At 42.4% G+C, this 21,740-nt stretch overlaps 1 protein-coding gene across 6 annotated transcripts in view; it reads left to right on the top strand.

Annotated features, from left to right (window-relative positions):
* The window catches only part of CLASP1 (cytoplasmic linker associated protein 1), a 283,348-nt gene that overhangs the window by 225,713 nt on the left and 35,895 nt on the right, over positions 1–21,740 (top strand). For all 6 annotated transcript variants that reach the window (XM_058301168.2, XM_058301167.2, XM_058301165.2 and 3 more), the window contains 4 exons: positions 230–293; positions 2,617–2,780; positions 9,156–9,234; positions 10,156–10,299. In XM_058301168.2, coding sequence (XP_058157151.1) covers positions 230–293; positions 2,617–2,780; positions 9,156–9,234; positions 10,156–10,299 — 451 coding nt within the window. The remainder of the gene's footprint in view (positions 1–229; positions 294–2,616; positions 2,781–9,155; positions 9,235–10,155; positions 10,300–21,740) is intronic.

Raw genomic sequence — 21,740 nt, 5'->3', positions numbered from 1 at the left:
TCTCATCTTAAAATGACGGCAAAACCATCACACTTTTTTAGTCCTGCTTAATTTTATCAAGAATTAAATAAGGTAATTCGTTTGTGAAAAAAAACCACTTTGTTATAAGTATCTGTATTTGTAAAGCGTAAAGTTGAGACAAAAGGATTTCAAGGAGCATTGCTGTAGCAGATTGCAGTGTGGATTCGTTGAGTTTCAAATTAACGTTTTTCAATTTTATTTCCCTTAGTCGAGTGGAATTGAAAAGATTGTGTGAGATCTTCACCCGGATGTTTGCTGACCCTCATAGCAAGGTGAGTCTGGAGGCAGCTCCTTACCTTCCACCTACAAGGTTCTGTGAGCTGTAAGATAGACTCCCCGGGGAGGGAGAGAATTCCCCATGGAGCAGTGCCAGCTGGCAACAGTGTATATTCCATCTTGTAGAAATGGAATTCTTGGGAACTTCAAATGTCCATAAAACTTCAAACTAAATAAAGTATGATTCAAGGAAGAGTTACCATGGCGAGAATCAGATACAGCCTTGAATTCCTTCAGCACATAGTACCTCCCCTTAGCCAACAGTGTGCTAGCTACTAGAATATAAGCTTGCATTATAAGGTAGGACAGTTTTTAAAGTTATGGTGGTGAGGAAAATCAAGTGTATTGTTGCTTTTTTGTAACCTATGCAGAACTTGTCTACATAGGGCAGGATAGAAAAGTGGAAGATTTTGTAATAGATTTATCAAAGCACCACATTATTTCTTCGGGTAGAATATTGCTGTTCCCAAGAACTTCTCTGGATCCTTTACCAAAGTTTGCTTCGAGTGTAGGTTTTAAATACATACCATGGTTTGGGAGGAAGCCCTTTGAGGCTGTTAGTTACTTGTAGAGAAAGAAAACGGGAGTATGAGGATTTAAAGCTAAAGGGTGGATAGAAGACAGAAGGTAAAGTGCAGAAATCGATAACCTTAAAACACCATAGGCAGATGGGAGCCGTTTGCCATGCAGGAATTGCTATCTTCTACTACAGTTTTCCTAGGAAAGGTGGTCTCTTCTACATCATCCTGGGAGAAAGAAACCTGCGATGGCCAGCAAGCCCAGCTGCTTACTGTGATCTCCCTTCCTTTCCTGGTCTTTCTTCCTTGTAGGAATTGTCCTTGAAGTGTCAAGCATCCACTCACCCACCTGTCTATCCATCCACACACCCGTCCACCCGCATTCCCGAGTACCTGCTCTGGATTAGGGATATAGAAAACAAGCTCAAAGCGCTCCTCCTGCGTGGGAGCATGTAGGGAGCAGATGCAGGGGTCTCCTTCTAACAACAGTTCCCCTCTCTCAGTGTCAGTCTTGAAGCATGTCTTAAAATCCCTGTTAACCAACCCTCACCCCAAGGTTAACATTAACAATATTAATAAAATCCAAGGAAGTTGCATTTAAAGGTCACATAGCTATCCTAAGATACACGATTGTCAAGACTTTTCTCTATGTATGTAATAAGAGCATTGAGATTTACAGCCTAAGCATAATAAGATTGATTTACAACATAAGAGATACTAGATGGTTTTTAGACATTGATGAAATTTCTGTTACCTGTCACCTCTAGATTGCTGATTCAGAACCAGAATATGAGGATAAAGAAGGAAATTTGTTTCCATCAGAAGGCTCTTGTACAGTGAGTTTGGAGGTCTCAGTTTAGTTCCTGTTTGCTAGCTGCCTGTGAGCTAAGCCAGGGAATCCCACAGCTGGGCCTCATTTCGTTTTATAAAGCCATCTCTTGAGTGACCTTGGTGTTAGGTAGTCGCTGTGCTAGACCTGACTTAGGTCTGTGATTGGTGGGTTGTCCCGGTAAAATAAGTCTCATTACAAGATAGGGGAATGCAGTATTACTCATCTCCGGAAAACTGGTTCAGGAATATCTCACTGTGGGCTCTCCTTCCCCTTAGAGAGTACTAGTAATTACGCAACACTCGAGAACCCATGAGCTGCAGCACCTTTTCTCTTAAGTCATAACCTTTCATATCTTTCTGATATCTGAAATTAAACGTATGTCAAAATAGCTGCCTAAAAGCAATATGTACACAATAGCGAGTAGGGTTTTTTTTTTTTTTGCTCATTTTATGATGGTATTTGTTGAATGCTAGGTAATGAAAAATAATAGTATAGGATTATGGCATTTCAAAGGTTTGAAGAAAAAAAAGGACGGAAAAAAAGAAAGTATCTAGGACTTAAACGCGTACTTTTTAGCCAAGTTAATTTCTCTCGACTGAATTTTAAAGACCTTTTTGAGGGAGGGGAGAATATTTTATTAATTTGTAGATTTTTCAGGTCTTTTAAGAAACTGCATGAAAAAAGTATTAATTCACTGTGGACTAACATTGAATTTGTTTTGTTGCATGGCCTGCTTTGCTGTGGAATTCACAACAGAGAGTAAGTTCCAATCCTTTATCCTATATCTGTTTTCTGCAGTTCCCTCTATCTGTTTTGCCTTCTGTAATGGGAACAGTTGTTAACAGTGTTTGTTAACCTAAGCTATAAGATTCTGGGCAAAACCCACATGGCATTTTTAATGTTTAGTAGACTTGAGAGGAAATCATGAATTTGTGAAATGCCTGCTTTTCATTTGTGTTCCTTTTCTAGGTTTTCAGTATGTTTCTGGAGACTCTCGTGGATTTTATAATAATCCACAAGGATGACTTACAAGACTGGCTTTTTGTTCTTCTCACACAATTACTGAAGAAAATGGGAGCAGATTTACTTGGATCTGTGCAAGCAAAAGTTCAGAAGGCTCTAGACGTAACAAGGTGAGTGTGGAGGGGCTGGATCGTTTCGGTGTCACAAGACCCTCCCAGGTGATTTCTTGCCCTTCTCTTTTGCTGCCATGGTCTCTGTCACCCACTTGAAGACCACTCTCATACTCAGTTCTTTGTTCTCATGTTGCCCTGTTTGTTGGTCATCACACCAGTCTATGAGAGGAGATAGCCACCTGTGCCTTGAGTTGGTGTTCTTTTTCTGAATGCCTAAATTAAATGTAAATGGAAACGTAAAACTTCTCTTTTAAAACAAAACAAAACAAAAAAACATTTAAAAATATTGTTTTACATCTTTCTAAAACCTGAGAATTTAATACCTCAACTTCTCATAGGTCACACTAAAAATTGTTCAAATGTGCTGTAAAGAATCCACGTACAATGTAAGGTTCCCAGTGATCCAGGAACACACTGTGTAGACAGCTCATTGTTCAGAGACTGCCGACCCTTTCACAGCAGCTTGTAGCCCTTCTGCTGATAGGAGAAAAGAAAAGCTGCCAAAGCTCAGAAAAGTAGAAAACACTGACTATGTGCTGCCCTTGTTCTTGAAAAGGTCCTTGGCCTTTTCTCCATCTTCTGTGCAGATATAGATCCTACCATGCAAATACTAGGAATTAGGTGATCTCAGAAGAGACTTGGTAGTAATGTGTTGGTTGTGATTTGGTGAAGAGGGAGAGGAAGGTGTCAGATCTGCAGATTTTTAACAAGAACCAAATGAATGACTCCACATCACTCAGAATCATCAGCAGCACATTAAATTTGGCTTACCAGGTTTTCTTAGAATTTTCAAGATGGACAGGCCTTCAAGATGATCTGCATGTTACCAGCGAGGAGACTTTGACTCGATGTGCCAGGGCTGCCCTTGGTGTTGGTGGCAGTCTGGGAACTAGAATCTGGAATTGCTGATTGTTGCCCTGTTGTGTGTGGCCATTCTAGCAGGCCGCCCTAGACATGCCTCCTCCTGTAGTGGAGAGGAGAGCGCAGAGAGTGGCCGTGCCTTTCCCTGTGGGCTCCCTGGACCACCAGCAGCACACGGTGCCTGCCGGCGGCCCCAGGCTTGCCTCTCCTACCTCTGGCTCTGCTGTTTCTTGACCTTGTGCCAGTTTGGATGTACTGACGAGGAGAGCCGTTTCTTTTATTCCCTTCAAAGTACAAGCTGCATTCCCAGCTGCCGTCACTGTCTTTCTTGAGACATAGCAGAAGGGACAGGAGTGGTCACTCTGAATACTTGATAGGTATTGACTTATATACTCTGAAACAGTGCAAATTACCACACACATAACAGCTTAAAACCCCACCAGTTCTGTAGATCAGGTTGTTGTCAGAATCCTGTTCTTTGCAGTAACGGGTCTGAGGTCCCCCATTTCCTAGTGGGCTGTCAGCTGGGGGGCCACTCTCAGGCCCCAGAAGCTATCTACCTACCTTGGATCCTCCCCGAGCCCTGAATCTCTGGTTTCTTCTGCCCCCAGCAGCAGAAAACTCTCTCCCTTTAAAGGACTCATGTGACTGGAGTAGGCCCCCCTGAATTAACTCAGGATGCTTTCCTTAGTTTAAGATCAGCCCATCACTACCCTAATTACACCTGCAAAGTCCCTTTTGCCAGTAACTAACATATTTATTTGTGGCTGTGATAAGTCACAGTCCCAAGGGTTGGGTGGGAAGTCTTGGGAGGGACCGTTTTAGAATTCTTCCTCCCAGGCAATTAGAACCACGAGCCTGCCCTTAGGTCTTACATGTTTTAGTGACTGCCCTGCAGGTAACTTCTCCTGGGTGATCTGGGGCCCTTCGTTTGCTCATTCTTTAGTTCATGTATTCATTCCACATTAGGGACCCACTGCACGTGAGAAACCGCGCCTGGAGCTAGACAGAAGACGCAGTGTTTGGGACATCGTTCTGGCCCCTGCTCTGATGGTGATGGAGTGGGGCAACTTGCTGAGTGTTAGGATGCAGGAACTGCTCTTGGGTTTTGTGTGCCTTTCAATCTTAGTGTTTCTCCTTTAAAAAGTAGGAATGATATGCCTGATGCCAAATTTTACAGGTAGATTTCGAGAAACCTGTTTTCCCCAGTTTTCTCGTGCCAGGAATTAGGCAATGACTGCAAACTTCCCAACCGGAAGAATCCTCAGAGGTTAGATGGTTTGCCCCTGCTAGTTTACAGATGAGCAGGTTAAGACGCAGAGAGGTTTACTGACTTCTACAGGTCCATGAATGGCAAAGCATAGGCCAGGCCCCAGGGGTTTGTGTGCCACCCAGAGTTTTTCCCACTGTACCATGCAACCTTCAATGGCCAAGAAAACCCCAGCGTCATTGTTTCAGATTCACCATGTCCTTTAATCCATGCAGACTCTAATAGCAGCGTCAGCTTTAACAGCTTCTGTTCCTGGAGCTACTTGGCGTGCCAGTCACTAAGTAGTTTACTGTTCTTTGTTTTCTGTATGAGGATGAGGAAACTGAGGCACAGAGATTGTCAAGTACATAGTGAGCTAGAACTTTTAAAAAAATTTCTCTCCCCTTTCCCGCCCCCTCCCCCAGTTTTCCACTCTCTGTGTCCATTTGCTGTGTGTTCTTCTGTGTCCACTTGTATTCTTGTCAGCAGCACCTGGAATCTGTCTTGTTTTGTTGTGTCATCTTGTTGTGTCAGCTCTCTGTGTGCGGCACCATTCCTGGGCAGGCTGCACTTTCTTTTGCACTGGGCGGCTCTCCTTACAGGGCGCACTCCTTGCGCATGGGGCTCCCCTACATGGGGGACAACCCTGCGTGGCACGGCACTCCTTGTGCGCATCAGCACTGTATATGGGCCAGGGCCACACAAGTCAGGAGGCCCTGGGTTTGAACCCTGGACCTCCCATGTGGTAGGCAGATGCCCTATCTGTTGGGCCAAATCTGCTTCCCGTGAGCTAGAATTTGAACTCAGGCCTCCCTGCCCTTAAAGCCTGCGTTTGTTCCTCTGCTCTCTCCTGCCAACTATTTTCTTTGGTCCCTGACCTTGTAGATACAAGTAACTTGTACTGCTATAGAATTTTACTATCCAAATAAATTGCCCTCCTGCTTTTCAGTGACCCCAAACAGGACTACATTTGCAGGAAGGCTTTCAAATAACAGACCCTTTGGAATGTGAAGCTCAGTGGCATTGGGGATCATTTGCTATGTACCAGCATGGATAGATTTAGAAAGGTTTAGCCAGGGATCGGCCCCAGGGCTAGGCTGACCCGAAGGAGTCATGCAGGTGGGCAGAGCTAGTGCTGGGCTGCAGAGCTCGGCTCGGCTGTGGCTATGTTGGGATGTAGGCCCAGTGGTGCCACACTTTTCAAGAAAGGTCAAAAATGCAGATTTGGGCAACATTTTGAGATTTATTTTTTTACAACTCTGAAGGCCAAGTAAAACATGAGTGAGACAGATATGGCCACTCAGCTTGGGTAAATTTATGAATGATATGGTTCGTTGCAGAAATACAAGGGTAGTGGAAATATTAAGACTATGGTCCTAAATTCTGGTGATTAAGGGAAAGAGCTCATCTTTCTTTAAGCCTGATCTCAGTAGATTTGGTCTGACTCCTTAAAGCATTTTCAGTATCCACTTCTTTTCCTCAGCAGCTGGGATATATAGGTGCTCAAGCTTCTCTAGAATCAGTCGGGCTTCTTTGGGGTGGAGCATGGGGGTGTCCGGCGACCTGACTGCTTACCTGGGCTTGGGCCTAACAGGCATAATTTCCAGGCTAAACATGCCGGTCGCTTAAGTGCATCCCCTGTCCATCCCTGATACAGAAAGGGGAAGGCATTTTGGGTGTGGTTTGCCGACCTTGTTTCCTTCATTTATAGTGAATATGTGTCCCTGAAATCCTAACTTCATCAGTGGAGAAACCAAGGACTAACCTACCCATGGTTTCTAAAGGGCACTGTGCTTCCAGATATGGCCCTCAGAACTTCCAGGGTACAAGTAGCTGTGGGAGAAAAGGATGCCATTGGGTCATGTTGACTTTTCATTAGTCATTGTAGTGATGGTAATCCCAATACCTAGTATGTGACCTGCATTCTATAATTTTCCTTGTATTATTTCATTTAATTTTCAAATCAGTCCTGTAAATATTTGCTCCATTTTGTGGATTTGAATCTGCATCCCTGTTGTTATTCTGTAGGTTGAAAAAGACTCTGAGGGTCCAAAGAAAACAATGCAATCATTCAGACTCAATTGCAGTATTTTCATTTAATTATTTTTCCGGTTGGTGTGGAAGTCACCTCATTCTCCACCAGGGCTCCATCATGCAATTTTAAGGAAATACTAGTAATTTCAGTGTATTAAGGGAGAGTTCACCAACTTTTACTGGCCAAGAGCCCCCCGGGTTACTCTGCTGGATCAGAGAATGTGTGTTGATGGCAACAGGAAGTGGAACAAGGGAAGGGGCTCCGAAGGCCCCAGCATCCATGTACATTTTGTATCTCACAGACACTCTTCTGTGGTGACTATAAAAATTGGTATCATAGAGTTACCATGCCAGGACCAAGGAGGGCAGTCTAATCAGGGTCCATGGTAAGCAACCTCGTCAGGAAAAAAAAAAAAAAAGATTTGGGAATTGAAAATGTTTTTGTATGCACAGTGTTCAGAAAGGTAGCTGGAAAGATGAGAAGAGGATCTCTTCCCTTAGTTCATTGCTTGCTCTCAATTTTTAAAATCACCTACTCAAAGCAAGTTTAACATATGTTAAACAAGATTTTCCTTTTTCTAAATTTTCTATATAGCCACATATTACTTTAATATTTATAGAAATTAAAAAACATTCTTTTTAAAAATGTGAACAGATGTGCTTTTGCATGTCTCAGAGTAATCCCACACAGGATGTTTTTGCCCTTACGTAGTTTGACATTCTTCTTTTTTTTTCAGTACTTTTTTTTGTCTTTATTTTTTTAATATTACATTAAAAAAATATTAGGTCCCCATATACTCCCCACCCCCTTCACCCCACTCCTCCCCCCATAGCAACAATCCCCTCCATCATCATGAGACATACATTGCATTTGGTGAATACATCTCAGAGCACTGCTACACCTCATGGTCAGTGGTCCACATCATAGCCCACACTCTCCCACATTCCATCCAGTGGGCCATGGGAGGACATACAATGTCCGGTAACTGTCCCTGCAGTATCACCCAGGACAACTCCGCGAGTCCCAAAAACGCCTCCACATCTCATCTCTTCCTCCCATTCCCCACACCCCGCAGCCACCATGGCCACTTTCTCCACACCAATGCCACATTTTCTTCGATTACTAATCACAGTAGTTCATGAATAGAATATCAATAAGTCCACTGTCATCCATATTCTATTCCTCCATCCTATGGGCCTTGGAATGGTTGTGTCCACTCCACATCTATATCAAGAGGGGGCTTAGATTTCACATGGATGCTGGATGCAATCCTCCTGCTTTCAGTTGTACGCACTCTTGGCTCCATGGTGTGGTGGTTGACCTTCTTCAACTCCATGTTAGCTGAGTGGGGTAAGTCCAACAAACCAGAGTGTAGGAGCTGAAGTCTGTTGAGGCTCAGGGCCTGGCTATCATATGGTCAGTCCAGAGATTCAGATCCCCTGGGTATATATTAAACCCCAGTACCAACTACAGTTCTGGTAAAAGTAACAGGAGAGGCTTGTGGACAAAGATCACATCTGAGTCCAGCTCCATCACACAGAAACACAAACTCCAAAGAAGGGCCAACTGACATGGCACTGAACTCCATCTGCCATGACCATAGAACCTGTGGGTCTCTGTAGCCCTCAGAAGAACCAATACCTGGGATTGTATCTACTTTATCTGTCTCTGGGACTCTGCTGAGGTGTGCATAAGGGCAACACCTTTGATAACCTCCCGGCTCTTTTTAGAGACTCATAGCCATATAAACTCATTTGTCCTTTCCATTTCCCCCTTGATTCGGGTCAAAAAGCATTTTTAACTCCTGGTATTATATGTAGACTGAAATATTCTGCTGGTCCGAGTTGACCCTTTTATTCAAGATCATTTTTAGTTACATCATCAGCTGGTACTTGGTAGTAATCCCTTGGCGCCAGGGAGGCTCATCCCGGGAGTCATGTTCCACTCTGGGGGGAAGGCAACACATTTACATGCTGAGTTTGGCTTCAAGACTGGCCACATTTGAGCAACACGGAGGCTATCAGGAGGTAACTCTTAGGCACCCTGCAGCTCTAGGCCTTGTTCTTATTTCAGGTGTACAGGCTCACAAGCATAGTCATTAGTGTCAAGGGCTCATTGTTGGACCTTCATTCTTTTTTGGTCATTGCCGTTGCACTTGGGTGATATTCTTCTGTGTAATAAATCTTTCTTTAAAAACAAGCACTCTTCTCTTTTTTTTTGTACTTAGGGACTCCTTTCCATTTGATCAACAGTTTAATATTTTGATGAGATTTATTGTGGATCAAACTCAGACTCCAAACCTTAAGGTCAGTAACTATTTTTCATTACAAATTAATCTGTAGAACTCAAATATGCTTAAAATGTACTTATTTTATACATGAACGTATTTGGCCATTTTGAATAAAACGGCATGATCATTCTTTTATAACTCTTCGTTGACATATCCCCATTTCTCCTGGTTAAATACCAAGGAGTACAGTTGCTGGTTTATAGGATAGGTGTGTATTGAACTTAAGAAGAAACTGTCAAAATGGTTGTGCCCTATTATATTCCCACCAGCAGTGCGTGAGGGTTCCACATCTTCACCACATCTGGCATTATCAGTCTTTTTCACAATTCATATTTAAACGAGAAAATTAAGACATTCTGATGGGTAGCAATTGGAATGTTGATTTAATAGGAACATTCCAAGGCATGAAATTAAATTATTAAATGTTGGGGAAAATCATGCCTTTAATAACAGGACTAGATTTGAGAGAGGATGTGTGTTCATTTGAATCAGTTCATGTTCATCATCTGTTCCTTTGTCATTAATGCTTACTGGGGTTTTAAGGCAGGCCCAATAAATTTCACCTGAGGTCACAACCAGTAGTGTGATGGGTGGAGAAGTAAGGGCAAAATATCAGTTTATTATTAATAAATGCTGGCTTGCAGGACCTGGCCTAGAATGTGTGAAAAAACTAACCACAGAGCTCACCTTGCCCTCCCAGTAAAGTCCTTGGCCGCATGGGTGAGCTGCAGCGCACACGTCTTCTGCAGGTACAGCGACCTAAAGATGGAGGGAATCGGGCTGCATGTCAGCACCTGTGCCCAGGCTTATTACCAGAGACAGGGCCTGCTTTCTGCTCCAGGGTTGCCCTGCCACATGGGAACACAAATCCTGGAGAAAGGAATGCTCGTCCAAGATCATGAAATGCTTAATGTTTATAATTATTGAATTTTTTCAGGTTAAAGTTGCAATCCTGAAATACATTGAGTCTCTGGCCAGGCAGATGGATCCAACAGATTTTGTAAACTCTAGTGAGACAAGGCTTGCCGTTTCTAGAATTATAACCTGGACAACAGAACCAAAGAGTTCAGACGTGAGAAAGGTATGTCCAAGAGAGCTAAACTATAGTTACAGACTCTTCTCAGGCATGCATTAGAAAAAGAAATTTACTCAGAAACTTGGAAGTTGCCTTACCCCCGCACACCCCCTGCAAACCGTTGCCACTGTTTTTCTGTGGAAACCAAGGCTTTGCTGTGCTGCTGTCTTTCTCTCTCCCACTCTGCCCAGTTCCAGTCTTTGATTATCAGAATGAAACCTGAAATCTTGTGTGACGGCTTCATTGTTTCTCTGCCACCTGCTTTATAGATTTTCTAATGTGCAAGCACTGGTAGTTTAGTGTTTTCTCTCATGAGGCCATTTGTTTTCCTCACATCAGTTATGTTAAAGTGCTTTGAAGATGGAATTGCAGGTCTAAGGCTACCTGACCATAGGGTGCCTGATAGTAAAATGCGGTTGAAAACTGTGATGAGATTGAGTGGATTCTTGACTTCTAAAAGAGCAAAAAAGACTTCCATTTGTATCCTACTTGGAAAACACTCTCTTTGATTTGAGGAGTGGGGTAGCAGCAGGTAGAATTCCTCCTTCAGGCCACCCTTTTTTTTTTTAAAGATTGATTTATTTATTTAATTCCTCCCCCCCCCCCCCCATTGTCTGTTCTCTGTGTCTTTTTGCTGCGTCTTGTTTCTTTGTCCGCTTCTGTTGTCGTCAGCTGCACGGGAAGTGTGGGCGGCGCCATTCCTGGGCAGGGTGCACTTTCTTTCACGCTGGGCGGCTCTCCTTACAGGCGCACTTCTTGCGCGTGGGGCTCCCCTACGTGGGGGACACACCTGCGTGGCAGGGCACTCCTTGTGCACATCAGCACTGCGCATGGGCCAGCTCCACATGGGTCAAGGAGGCCCGGGGTTTGAACCGCGGACCTCCCATGTGGTAGACGGATGCCCTAACCCTGGGCCAAGTCCGTTTCCCCAGGCCACCCTGATACCAAGGTGCTAGGTCTTTACCATTGTTTTATTAGCTTAAGAAAAATATTTGCCACTTTCTTGTGATTGGCACCTTGAGAGGGATATAATCAAGGGCACAGGCGATTATTAATTCCATTATTAGGTAGTAATCAACATCATAGAGTGTTGTGTGGGTTGATCAGCACATGTAAAGCCTTTGATCAGTTCCTGAAATAAGCACACAGTAAGTATCAGCTGTCGCTGTGTGGTCACTGTCAGCCTCCTTCTCTTCCTGTTGTTGTTAGTGTGCTAAGCTTGGGTTTCTCCTGTCACCATCGTTCTTTTGCTGTGTGTATAAGTTAACTAGTGGGGAAAAAAAAAAAGTTTACTAGCCTTTAGGGAATGAAAAGGCCAGATTTCTCTGTTCTGCTTTCAGACGAAGAGTAGTTTATTTTGGTTACTTGCATGTAATCACAAACCTTACTTATTTTCTTCCCTACTCCTTCCACAACCATCCCCACCAAGGTAACCCTGTGGCCTTGGGGCAGGGTTGAAAAGATGTGGACCACCTGGGTCCAGATGGGAAACCTGATGACACCAAGGGACAGTCGGCAAAGTCGGTGCATTTCCAATTGCAAATGGCCATTTAGCTCCCTTGCCAGTGGGGTTCAGAGAGGAGAACCCAAAACTTCTCTAAAGCAGAAGGGTGGAGGGGTGCAGTCTGCGTAATTCTCATATCCATTGTATAAACTAAGTTCCCCAAAGCTAAAGAGAACAAGGGCAAATATTTTTAAAGCACTTGTACAAAATTATTGTTCTTTATTAACTCATTTTTTTGACCCATGATCCTTTCATAAAATAGCTCAACATTTATCAAAAGCAACCTTTAACCCGTTTGGGATTTAGGGGATGTAATGGGAGATGGATGATTTTTTTGGGTTTGTAAGTCAGAGACAGATACTCCTCTTATATTTATCAAAGTTGCAAGATAAACCAAATACATGCAAAAGCCTCCAGTATAGCGGAAGGCCCTAGCTTTCTCCCTGTGTCATCAAACGGGAGCACTTATGTGCCTGTGGGACTTATATCTGCCTTGTGATGGATGGAACGTTCCCTGTGTATTCTCTGCCACGGGAATGAAACATGTCTTAGGCTTGCATATCACCACAACTGGGGTCTGTATGGAAACAGCTGACTTTGAAGGATAGTAGCTTCCCTGGACATGCCATTAGAGAGTTTCAACTGGGACTTACTCTTAACCTTTCTAAGCAGGACCTGGCAGGAACTAACTTCCTTAAATTATGTGGCCTGGGGGCTCCAAAAGAAGTAAATTTACTTTAAGCCTAGCTCAAGTCAAATATGGTTAGGATATTCAGTTTATTATTAGAAATCCCATGGTTCATATTCCGTGGAATGATGTTCAACACTCATTTTCAGTTATTTCGGATTATCTGGTATTACTTCACAGAGCTTGGTTTACATGGGCGTTCTCCTTCCTATGCCTGCCCCCACTTCTCACCCTTCCCCTTTATGAGAGCTGCTCAACTCCTCACCTTCAGATCCCTTGGAACAGTGCCCTGAACTTCAGAGGAATTTGAGAAGCTTCTTGATCAGTAGTTCCTAATCCTGGTTGCAGTTAAAATCAGTCTTGATTCCTGGGCATTGTTTTGTTTCTGATTGGGGTTCCCTCCACTCTACTGGCTGATTTTAATGCACCATCAGAGTTGAGGCCCATTAATTTAGACTGTTTACCTGGTATTGAACCTCAAGATTGCTGATTAGTCTTGACCTGGGCTCCACCTATGCTCTTGGTACCCAGCCTTGATCCTCAGTACCTTTGGGACTAGGCCCGGCCTCTTGGTCCTCAGGTGCTGTCTCCACCTTCCTCCTTGTGCCTGCTCCTAAACCTCACACAGTAGTTGGTGCTCTGCTACCCTGGACAGCCTTCCCTCAAACTGTCTGCACACCTGCCTGTTTTCTGAATATTGTCAGCTCAGCGCATGCTTTGACCGTAGAAAGCTTCCTGGAGAAGATAAGATTCGTGCTCAGTCATGAAATTGGGATGGAAGTTGCATAGATGATGAGAAGTTTAGGGGGAAGGGAAGTAGGCTGTGTTGAGGAAATACTGTGAGGTTTGTCTGGAGACCAGTGAGCAGAGAGACAGTGAGCAGAGGGTTTTCAAAGATGAGCAGTGGGCAGCTGCTTTGCTTGCCTCTCTGTGCCCAGCACCTAGTACCATGCTTGTAGGAATATAGGAGACATACAATAACTATTCTGGATGAATTAACAAATGGAGGCCTTCCAAAGAGAAATGATCTAATTTCAAATGACATTTTGAAGCCATTTTTAAAAACCATTGTCTTGGAGTTCTTGACTTTGGTTCTGTCCTAGTTTTCTCTTATGTAACAATTTACTACACGCTAACAGCTTAAAACGACACAAGTATCTTGTCTCACAGTTGTTGTGGTTGAGATCCTCTCCTCAGGATCTCATCAGGCTGAAGTCTGGGTATCGGCCAGTGCTGCCATCCCTCCCAGCTCAGTGGTGATTGGCAGAACCTAGTCCCTTATGGAGGACAGAGGCCCCGTGGTCTCTGGCCATCTACCAGGAGCTGTTCTCAGCTGCCTGCCATACCCTGCCATGCAGCTCCTCCAGAGCATAGCAGTTTACTTCTCCAAAGCCAGCAGAACAGTTGAAGAAATAATGTCCAAAAACTTCCCAAATTCCATGGAAACCATTCATCTACATACCCGAGAAGCTCAGTGCCCAAGTGAGATCACCTCAAAGAGATCCACACCCAGGCATGTCCTAATCAAACCATTGAAAGACAAAGGCAGAGAATGCTAAAAGCAGCTGCAGAGAAGCGACTCACTGTGACCAGCAATCCTCAAGTTAACGGCCGAGTCCTCCCAGAAACCACGGAGGCCAGAGGCTGCTGGATGGCATAGCCAAGTTCTGAAAGAAAAAATTGCCCAGGAATTTCTGTGCTGCCAAACGATTCTTCAGAAATGAAGGAGAACTTAAAGCACAGGCAGTGGGAAAATCTCTCCCTTGGGTTCCCTCTAACCTTTAAGGGCTCACCTGGTTACATCAGCCACCAGGGCCTTCTGGTCAACTCACAGCCAGCTGATTGGCACTACACTGGCACCTTCCCTTCTGCCATGGAGCGTCATTGTGGAGTTGATCACTTCTCATGCTCACAGGTACCTTTCTCACCAGTGAGGAGATTGTACAGTGAGGAGGTGGGACTCTTGGGGGCCACCTTAAAATTTTGCCTCCCATGGCTTTGGTCTCTTTCAGTGGATTGGCAGGAATCTTCCAGAGTTATTGGGTACTTCCTTAGCTCCCACTTAAGTAGGGAGCTTTTCCACCTATATAAATTGTGCTCAAGATTTACTCAGCAGACTCACCTCTGCCTTTTGGGCATCTTCTGTCTTCTTATTTCTTTACCCTCAAGATGTCTGTGGCTCTGGATTGTGTGGCTTTCATCTGTACTCACATCCATGACTGACTAGTAAAACACTGTCATTTGACTCCTATGGGTGCATGAAAACAAGTATTCAAATACATGCTCCTTTGCCCCATAAACTTGTTGGCCGCAAGCTATACATTGGGGTGCTATAGATTAAGCTTTCCTGGAGGTGTCCTAATTTAATTTCTTTTTAAGAGAAACGTGGGATTATATTCTAAATCCTAAAAGGGCCCTTCCCTCTGAAATTTCTACAGATGTTACATTGGCCCCATCCCAAGAGAATAGTAATTTTCAGCAGGCAATAGCTGGGGAGTTTGCAGACAGCACAATTCATTCTCCATTCCATAGGATTGTATTTGTGAAAGCCCTTTAAGCTGATATAAGTTCAGATTCTCTGACTTTAGGATATTAATATTTTGCTTGTTTTGGGTGTTTCGCAATGGGGGAGGAGGGAATCAGATATGTAAGAAATTCATGAAGGGGGGAAGCTCAGCCAACCCGGAGCAGTCCCCTTGCAGTGTGCGTCAGTGAACCTGGTTTGGACTAGATGGAAAAGCCCCTGACCTGCTCTATTCCAGGAGTAACTTTACATTTCTACTCTGTGGGAATCCTGACTAGTTGTGTTACGCCAATGGAACAGAGGTATACTAGGTATCTCTCTCTAAACAGATAAGTTTTATTGATACATATTAATGAAACATACAGTTCCTTCTAAGTGTCCAATCACAGGTATTTGCTATAATCACGTAAGTTGTGCATTCATCACTTTTATCATTATTAGAGCATTTTCATTATTTCAATAATAATAAAAAAAGAAAATGCCTCACTTTCCAATCTCTCTTTGCTTCCCCCACTGTACATAGCTGCTACTTCTGTTCATTCTAGCCAAAGAGTGTAATCAATGGCTTTTAGTATAATCACAATGTTGTACATTCATCATCTCAAAAATTTTAGAACAATTTCGATACTCCAAAAAGAAAGACTCTACACTCCTTAGCATTCCTTCCTTTTGAACCTTGCAATAATGAAGTTGTTATCTAAGTTTATTTACTAAAAGGGTTGAAGAAATTACCTGCGTAGCTTTTTTTTTGGTAATATACTTTTTTTATTTTTTTAAAGATACTTAGACTACATAAAAAATACAGGGGATCCCCATATGTCCCGCTCCCTACCCCTCCCACATTTTCCCACATTAACAACATCCTTCATATTGTAGTACATTTGTTACAAGGGATGAATACATACGGGAGCATTGCTACTAAGCATGGATTATAGTTTACGTTGTAGTTTTTACTTTCTCCCCTGCAATTTTGTAAGTTGTGACAAGATATATAATGTCCTGTACTGTCATTGCAGTGTCATTCAAGACAATTCCAAAGTTCCAAAAATGCCCCCATATTGCACCTATTTTTCCTTCCCTCTCCCCTCAGAACCTCCAGTGGCCACTGTCTCCACATCAATGGTAACAGTTCTTCTATTGCTAGAATCACAATAAATCTGTAGTAGAGTAACAGTAAGTTTACTTTATCATTCATTCCCCAATCCTGAGGGTTCTGGGATGGTGATGCCCACTCTACCTCTAATTGAGAGGGGGCTTAGATCTCATGGGGCAGGTGGCGGGACTGTCTTTTTTTTTTTTTTTTTTACGATAAGATGTTATTATTTATATACAAAATAGGAAAGCAGTGAAAATTCCTTACACTGTGAAGCAATGATCATCTTACGCACAACTGGTCTTACTTTATTTTTTTATTTATTTATTTTCGTCTATTTTTTTTTAATGTTACATTCAAAAAATATGAGGGACTATCTTGCTTACAGTTGCAGACCCATTGTCCACCATCATCTCCTTGTTAGTTGTCCTGGATGAGTCCAGTGAACTGGAGAGTAGGTGTTGCAACTCTCCAGTTGGGATTGAGGGCCCAGCCAGCACATGGAGAGCCCAGAGATTTAAGTCTCTTGGACATACAACTATCAACTCTAGGACTAACTGTAGTTTCAAATGGAAGGGCCAGAAGAGACATGTTTAGGGAAACCAAGAGTAGGTATCTTTTAGAGGACAGAAACCAAGAGTAGGTATCTCTTAGTGGACAGTGTTTGTGTTAAGGCAATGTAACGTATCGACTGTAGGAAGAAAGTGGGTGCTAGAATTATATAGACTTCCCCCTCTGCTGCTTGTTAACTGTGTGAGCAAGTCCGTTAACCTCTGAGTATCTCTTCAAGCACCTGTAAAATGGGAATATTAATACTTGTACCAAGGCATTATTGGCAGGATAATTTCAATAGAGTATATAAAAAATATTCCTTCATTTGCTGCTGCAGCTCCTGCTATATTTGAAGGTTGTTTTGTTGTCATTGTAATCATACTGTTTTTGAGCAACATGATGGAACAAATTTAAGTACCATACTTTTTCTGACATTAGAAAGCCATGTGATCAGTCACAAGGGTATGTGTGTGGAAAGGGCAATCGAATTTTTACTTGTATCCATATATTTTAGGATTTATGATCCCTAAATGTTTGCTTATCTTACGTGATTCCCTGACAGTTGGCACCTACTTTGTCAGATGGAATAACAGATTTGGCCCCTAAACTTTGTTTTGAGGAATGTGGAAAATGAAGGCGTCACAGAGAAACCTAGAAAACATAAAGATGCTGTTGCCTGGAGCAGGGAAAGTTCTATATACATTTGCCCTTTGAAAATTGAAATTTCTAAATGAATGGTTTAATCAGAACAGTAAGGGTTTTGTGTCAGATAAGATAGGAATCTCAGCTTAACTACTGCTTGCTTTTTTCCAGTCTCTTTTTGACAAACTCTAAGAGCTTTTGTTTCATCATATAAAGAAAAATATTATTTTCGGGGATGGTTACTATTATTAAGTAAAGAACTAGCAAATGGTTGAGATTCAAAATTGGTAGCTGCTGTTTTTATTCTTATTATTCTTACTTTATGATTACATATGCCTAGATGGTTTTTTGATAGAAGCCAAAGGCTATTACAGCTAGCAAATAGCATAGTATAAACCCTTGCCTTTTCTCTCTGATTCAAACATGCCACCTCTCATTTGTCAGTCCCCACGCAGCCTCGTCCAGTAGGCGAGGATTTCCAGCAAGGTCAGCGTCAGCCTGTTCTGGGCCTGGAGAAGGAAACTTGGAAGAAATTGGTAAACAGGTAGATTGCCAATAGTGTACTAATTTCAGAGACACACGGTTAATACCCACTACCCTTGTGAAGACGCCAGGAAGATTTTGAAGACGCTTTGTGCTTTGGTGTGTTTTATGATAAACTACCTGCCCAGTGGGATAGCCTTTGTGGAGGCTGACCTCTGGTGGTTATGCCAAGGGCAGACACTGCTGCGCCACCTACTGGTTTAATGGAATAGTGGAAGAGAAACTAAGCAAGGAGTGTCTACAGGTTTTGAAGTATTCTCTTTTGGTAATTTCGTAATGCGATTTTAATGGCAATCTAATTAGTTTAATTAGAAAACTCTGCATTTCTTCCCCATGATATCCCAGATTAATACACAGCAGTGAAGCGTTTGTCAGAGCTTTATTTCTCTCCTCTCCATTCGGAAGAATTCTTCTCTGCATTTAAGGCAGTTGATGGCACTGGAAGTCCTTTCGAAGCAGCAGCAGTGAGATTCTAAAGACCGTTCACCCCTCCCACCCACAGTTCCCTCTAGGGGTGTATGGGACGCTTTCCTTTTAAGTTGTCCTTCGATGCTTAGAATCAGCCGCCCCGGGTTGTCCATCGGGCAGTTTGGAGGTGTGGGTGGCAGCATGTTGCTGTGCCCGGTGGCCCCTCCCAGGCTCTAGCCATGCCCCAGTCCCCACCCCATATTTGGAACTATTCCATTATTGATGGCGATGGTATTTAGAACCCCACTTTCTTCTTGGCTTGGGTTCCAATATTGTTCACTAGTTCAGAGGGCCATAGATAAAATGTTAATGTAAGAAATCTTTTAAAAATAGCATGCTTGAATGATACTTTCCATCCATTCCTGGAGACTGGAATTTAGTAGAAAGATTTTGCTTTGGAAACAGCTTTAAGGCAGAGTGACATTTAAAAACTGTCTAAAAATCACACCTATATGAACAAATCATGCTCACTTGTATGTACACACACACACAATCATCTGTCCCATTTAGGTATATTTTCAAAATTCCTGTCTATTTGATTTCTTATTAAAATTCAACTTTAGGATTAACAGAAAGTTCTTTAGTGGGTCAGAAATTAAAAGTGTATTGGGGAAATGTTAAGTTGTATATATGGTAAGAGCAAAAAAGTTTTTAAAAACATCTATGGAACTACATTACACAGTGAACTGTAAGTTTTAACCACAGATGTAGTTAATAGCACAATCAGTAAGGTGCCACCCCAGTGCAGGGGTTTATAATAGGGTGGTATAGGGAGTCCTGTACTTCATGCATGTTTATTCTCTAAACCTACAACTTCTCTAATAAAGGGGACGTAAGTTTAAAATTTAAAAAAAAACAGGCAGAAAAAGTACATTGCACTTCTTTTCCCTGCATGGGTGGAAGTTGCCGTGAGTATGCGTACTTTCTAGGCCTGTTTTGTCTTGCAGCCCTCTGTTCCCAAAAAGTCCTGCTAATTTTATAATTTGCTTCATGAAAAACCCAGGTTAGTGTGTGGCATTGGATATCATATCCTTGTGGGTGGAAAGAAATATAGCCTTTTAAGACAGTGGCATGTTTCACATAAAATAGCAAACAATTAAGAATGTAATTGAACCTTTTTGTCATTTTCTTAACAAAGACTAAGTGCCCAGACTTAGTCTGAGCTAAACCCAAGTCTGCTTTTTTTCTTTCTCCTTGAAGTACTCTTTTTTTCTGCATGCCATTTTTCTAACATCGAATAAAACGCTTTTTAAAATTCACTTTGCATGATTTTTGGAATTTGCTCTGTTTAGAATTTAACAATGTACAAATCATGTTACGTAGTACATTGAATTTGTGAAATAGGTTTCTTCAGATAATGATTTATTTTATTTTTCAAATATTTATTTTTAGTATTTATTTCTCCCCCCCGTTGTCTGCTCTCTGTGTCCATTTGCTGTGTGTTCTTCTGTGTCCGCTTACATTCCTGGTGGCGCTAGGAATCTGTGCCTCTTTCTGTTGCGTCATCTTGCTGCGTCAGCTCTCTGTGCGGCGCCACTTCTGGGTGGGCTGCGCTTTTTTCCCACGGGGTGGCTCAATGTGGGGCGCGCATTCCTTGCACATGGAGCACACCTATGCAGGGGACATCCCTGCGTGGCACGACACTCCTTGCACACGGCAGTGCCACGCGTGGGCCAGGCTCACTACATAGGCCAGGACGCCCTAGGTTTGAACCCTGGACTTCCCTCCCATATGGTAGGCAGATGCTCTTATCAGTTGAGCCATGTCCACTTCCCGAGATAATGATTCATTAAATACATTTTCATAAGGAAATGCAGAAGTGTAGATTTTTATATAATCAATAATAGTGGTTTTTGTTTGTGTGTGGTTTTTTTTGCTTGTGTCATAAATATACACTAGCCCCTGTAATTTTAATTGGATAGAGAAACTGCTCATGACTATTTGGGGCGGGGGGGAATCAAGGGAAAAAAGCAGTATGCTTTTGCCCAGTGCTGTGTTCAATGAATGCTGTTGAAGTGTTGACAAAAAACAATGTTTGATACTATGAAAAACATTATACTACTGATACTTTTAAATTTATCATTAATTTTTATGTTTGATTAAAAATATTTGGGTCTTTGAATTGGCCCCCCCCCAACACAAAAATAATAGCTTTGTCCTAACTTGAACCTATTTAATTTTTTTTAAAAGATAGATGGATTGATTGATTGATTCCCTCCCCCCTTGTGGCTTGCTCCTTTTCTTTTGCTATCTCTTCTCTGTGTCCCTTTGCTGAACATTTTTTCTGTATCTGCTTGTCTCCTTTTTGTTGCGTCATCTTGCTGCGCCTTGCATTCGGGCCATCAGCTCTCCACAGCACACCTCCGCAGCACACCGGCCAGCTTTGCCTTCATGAGGAGGCCCTGGAACGCGAACCCAGAGCTCCCATATGGTAGACGGGAGCCCAACTAATTGAGCCACAACCACTTCCTGGACCTGTTTTATTTTAACAATGTTAAAAGCATCGAAATATTTTGTGGTGGTTATTTTCAAAGAAATTTTCAGCAAGCATATTCTTGTGTGGTATTCTGTGTCATGGAAAAAATTTTCAGAATAATTATTCCAATCCTAAAAATTACTTTGAAATTTTAGAATCCTGAAACTCTTTGGAAAAATAAATATGCTTTTAATCTAAATACAAAATAAATTGTATACATAGAAATAATTTTTCAGAATGTTTTCCTTTCTATTGACTCTTCTAGATATTTGTAAGAAATGCCAGTTAAAAAGGGGAGATATGGCTTAAGTGGTTGAGTACCTACTTCCTACATGGGAGGCCCCAGATTTCATTTCCAGTGCCCCCTAAAAAAAAATGAGAAAACTAAGGGGAGTGGATGTGGTTCGGTTGTTGAGTGCTGGCTTCCCACATACGAGTTCTGGGTTCAATCCCCAGCCCAGGTACCTCAAAAAAAAAAAAAGAAGAAATGCCAATTAGCATTTATGAAACTTTTCTTTTTGTGCAGTTTTTCTAAGTCAAAACCCATTGTTTTCTAAGCTTGTATTGCCGGCTGCTAAGTTAGTACCATAGAAAGCATGGCAAAGTCTGTCTCATTTGGCTGCAACATTGCTTCAGCTAATTGCTTTTTCCCACTTTGCTGCTGCAATCGTTAGAAGCAGTTCTGCATTGTGTTGTCTCAATTAATTAAGAACAGAACATTTCCCCAAAGGCAAAAGAACAGCTTTGTAATTTCTATCATTCTATGTCCAGTGTGTTTCCCAATGACCATCTCTTTCCTCAGTTCATATATGTAAAAGTAGGCATTTTCCAGACGTATTTGATTTCATCTTTTTCTAGTATCTCTCAGTCAGTAGGCACAGGTCTGCGGATTTCTTAATGGGATAATATCAGGAAGAGTAAAGGAAAGTGGTTTCTCAAGATAATCCAGCCTTATTT

The sequence above is a fragment of the Dasypus novemcinctus genome, chromosome 7, assembly GCF_030445035.2.
Source record: "Dasypus novemcinctus isolate mDasNov1 chromosome 7, mDasNov1.1.hap2, whole genome shotgun sequence".
NCBI classification, from domain to species: domain Eukaryota; kingdom Metazoa; phylum Chordata; class Mammalia; order Cingulata; family Dasypodidae; genus Dasypus; species Dasypus novemcinctus.
Note: the sequence above shows the minus strand (reverse complement) of the source record. Positions and strands in the feature narration are given on the sequence as shown.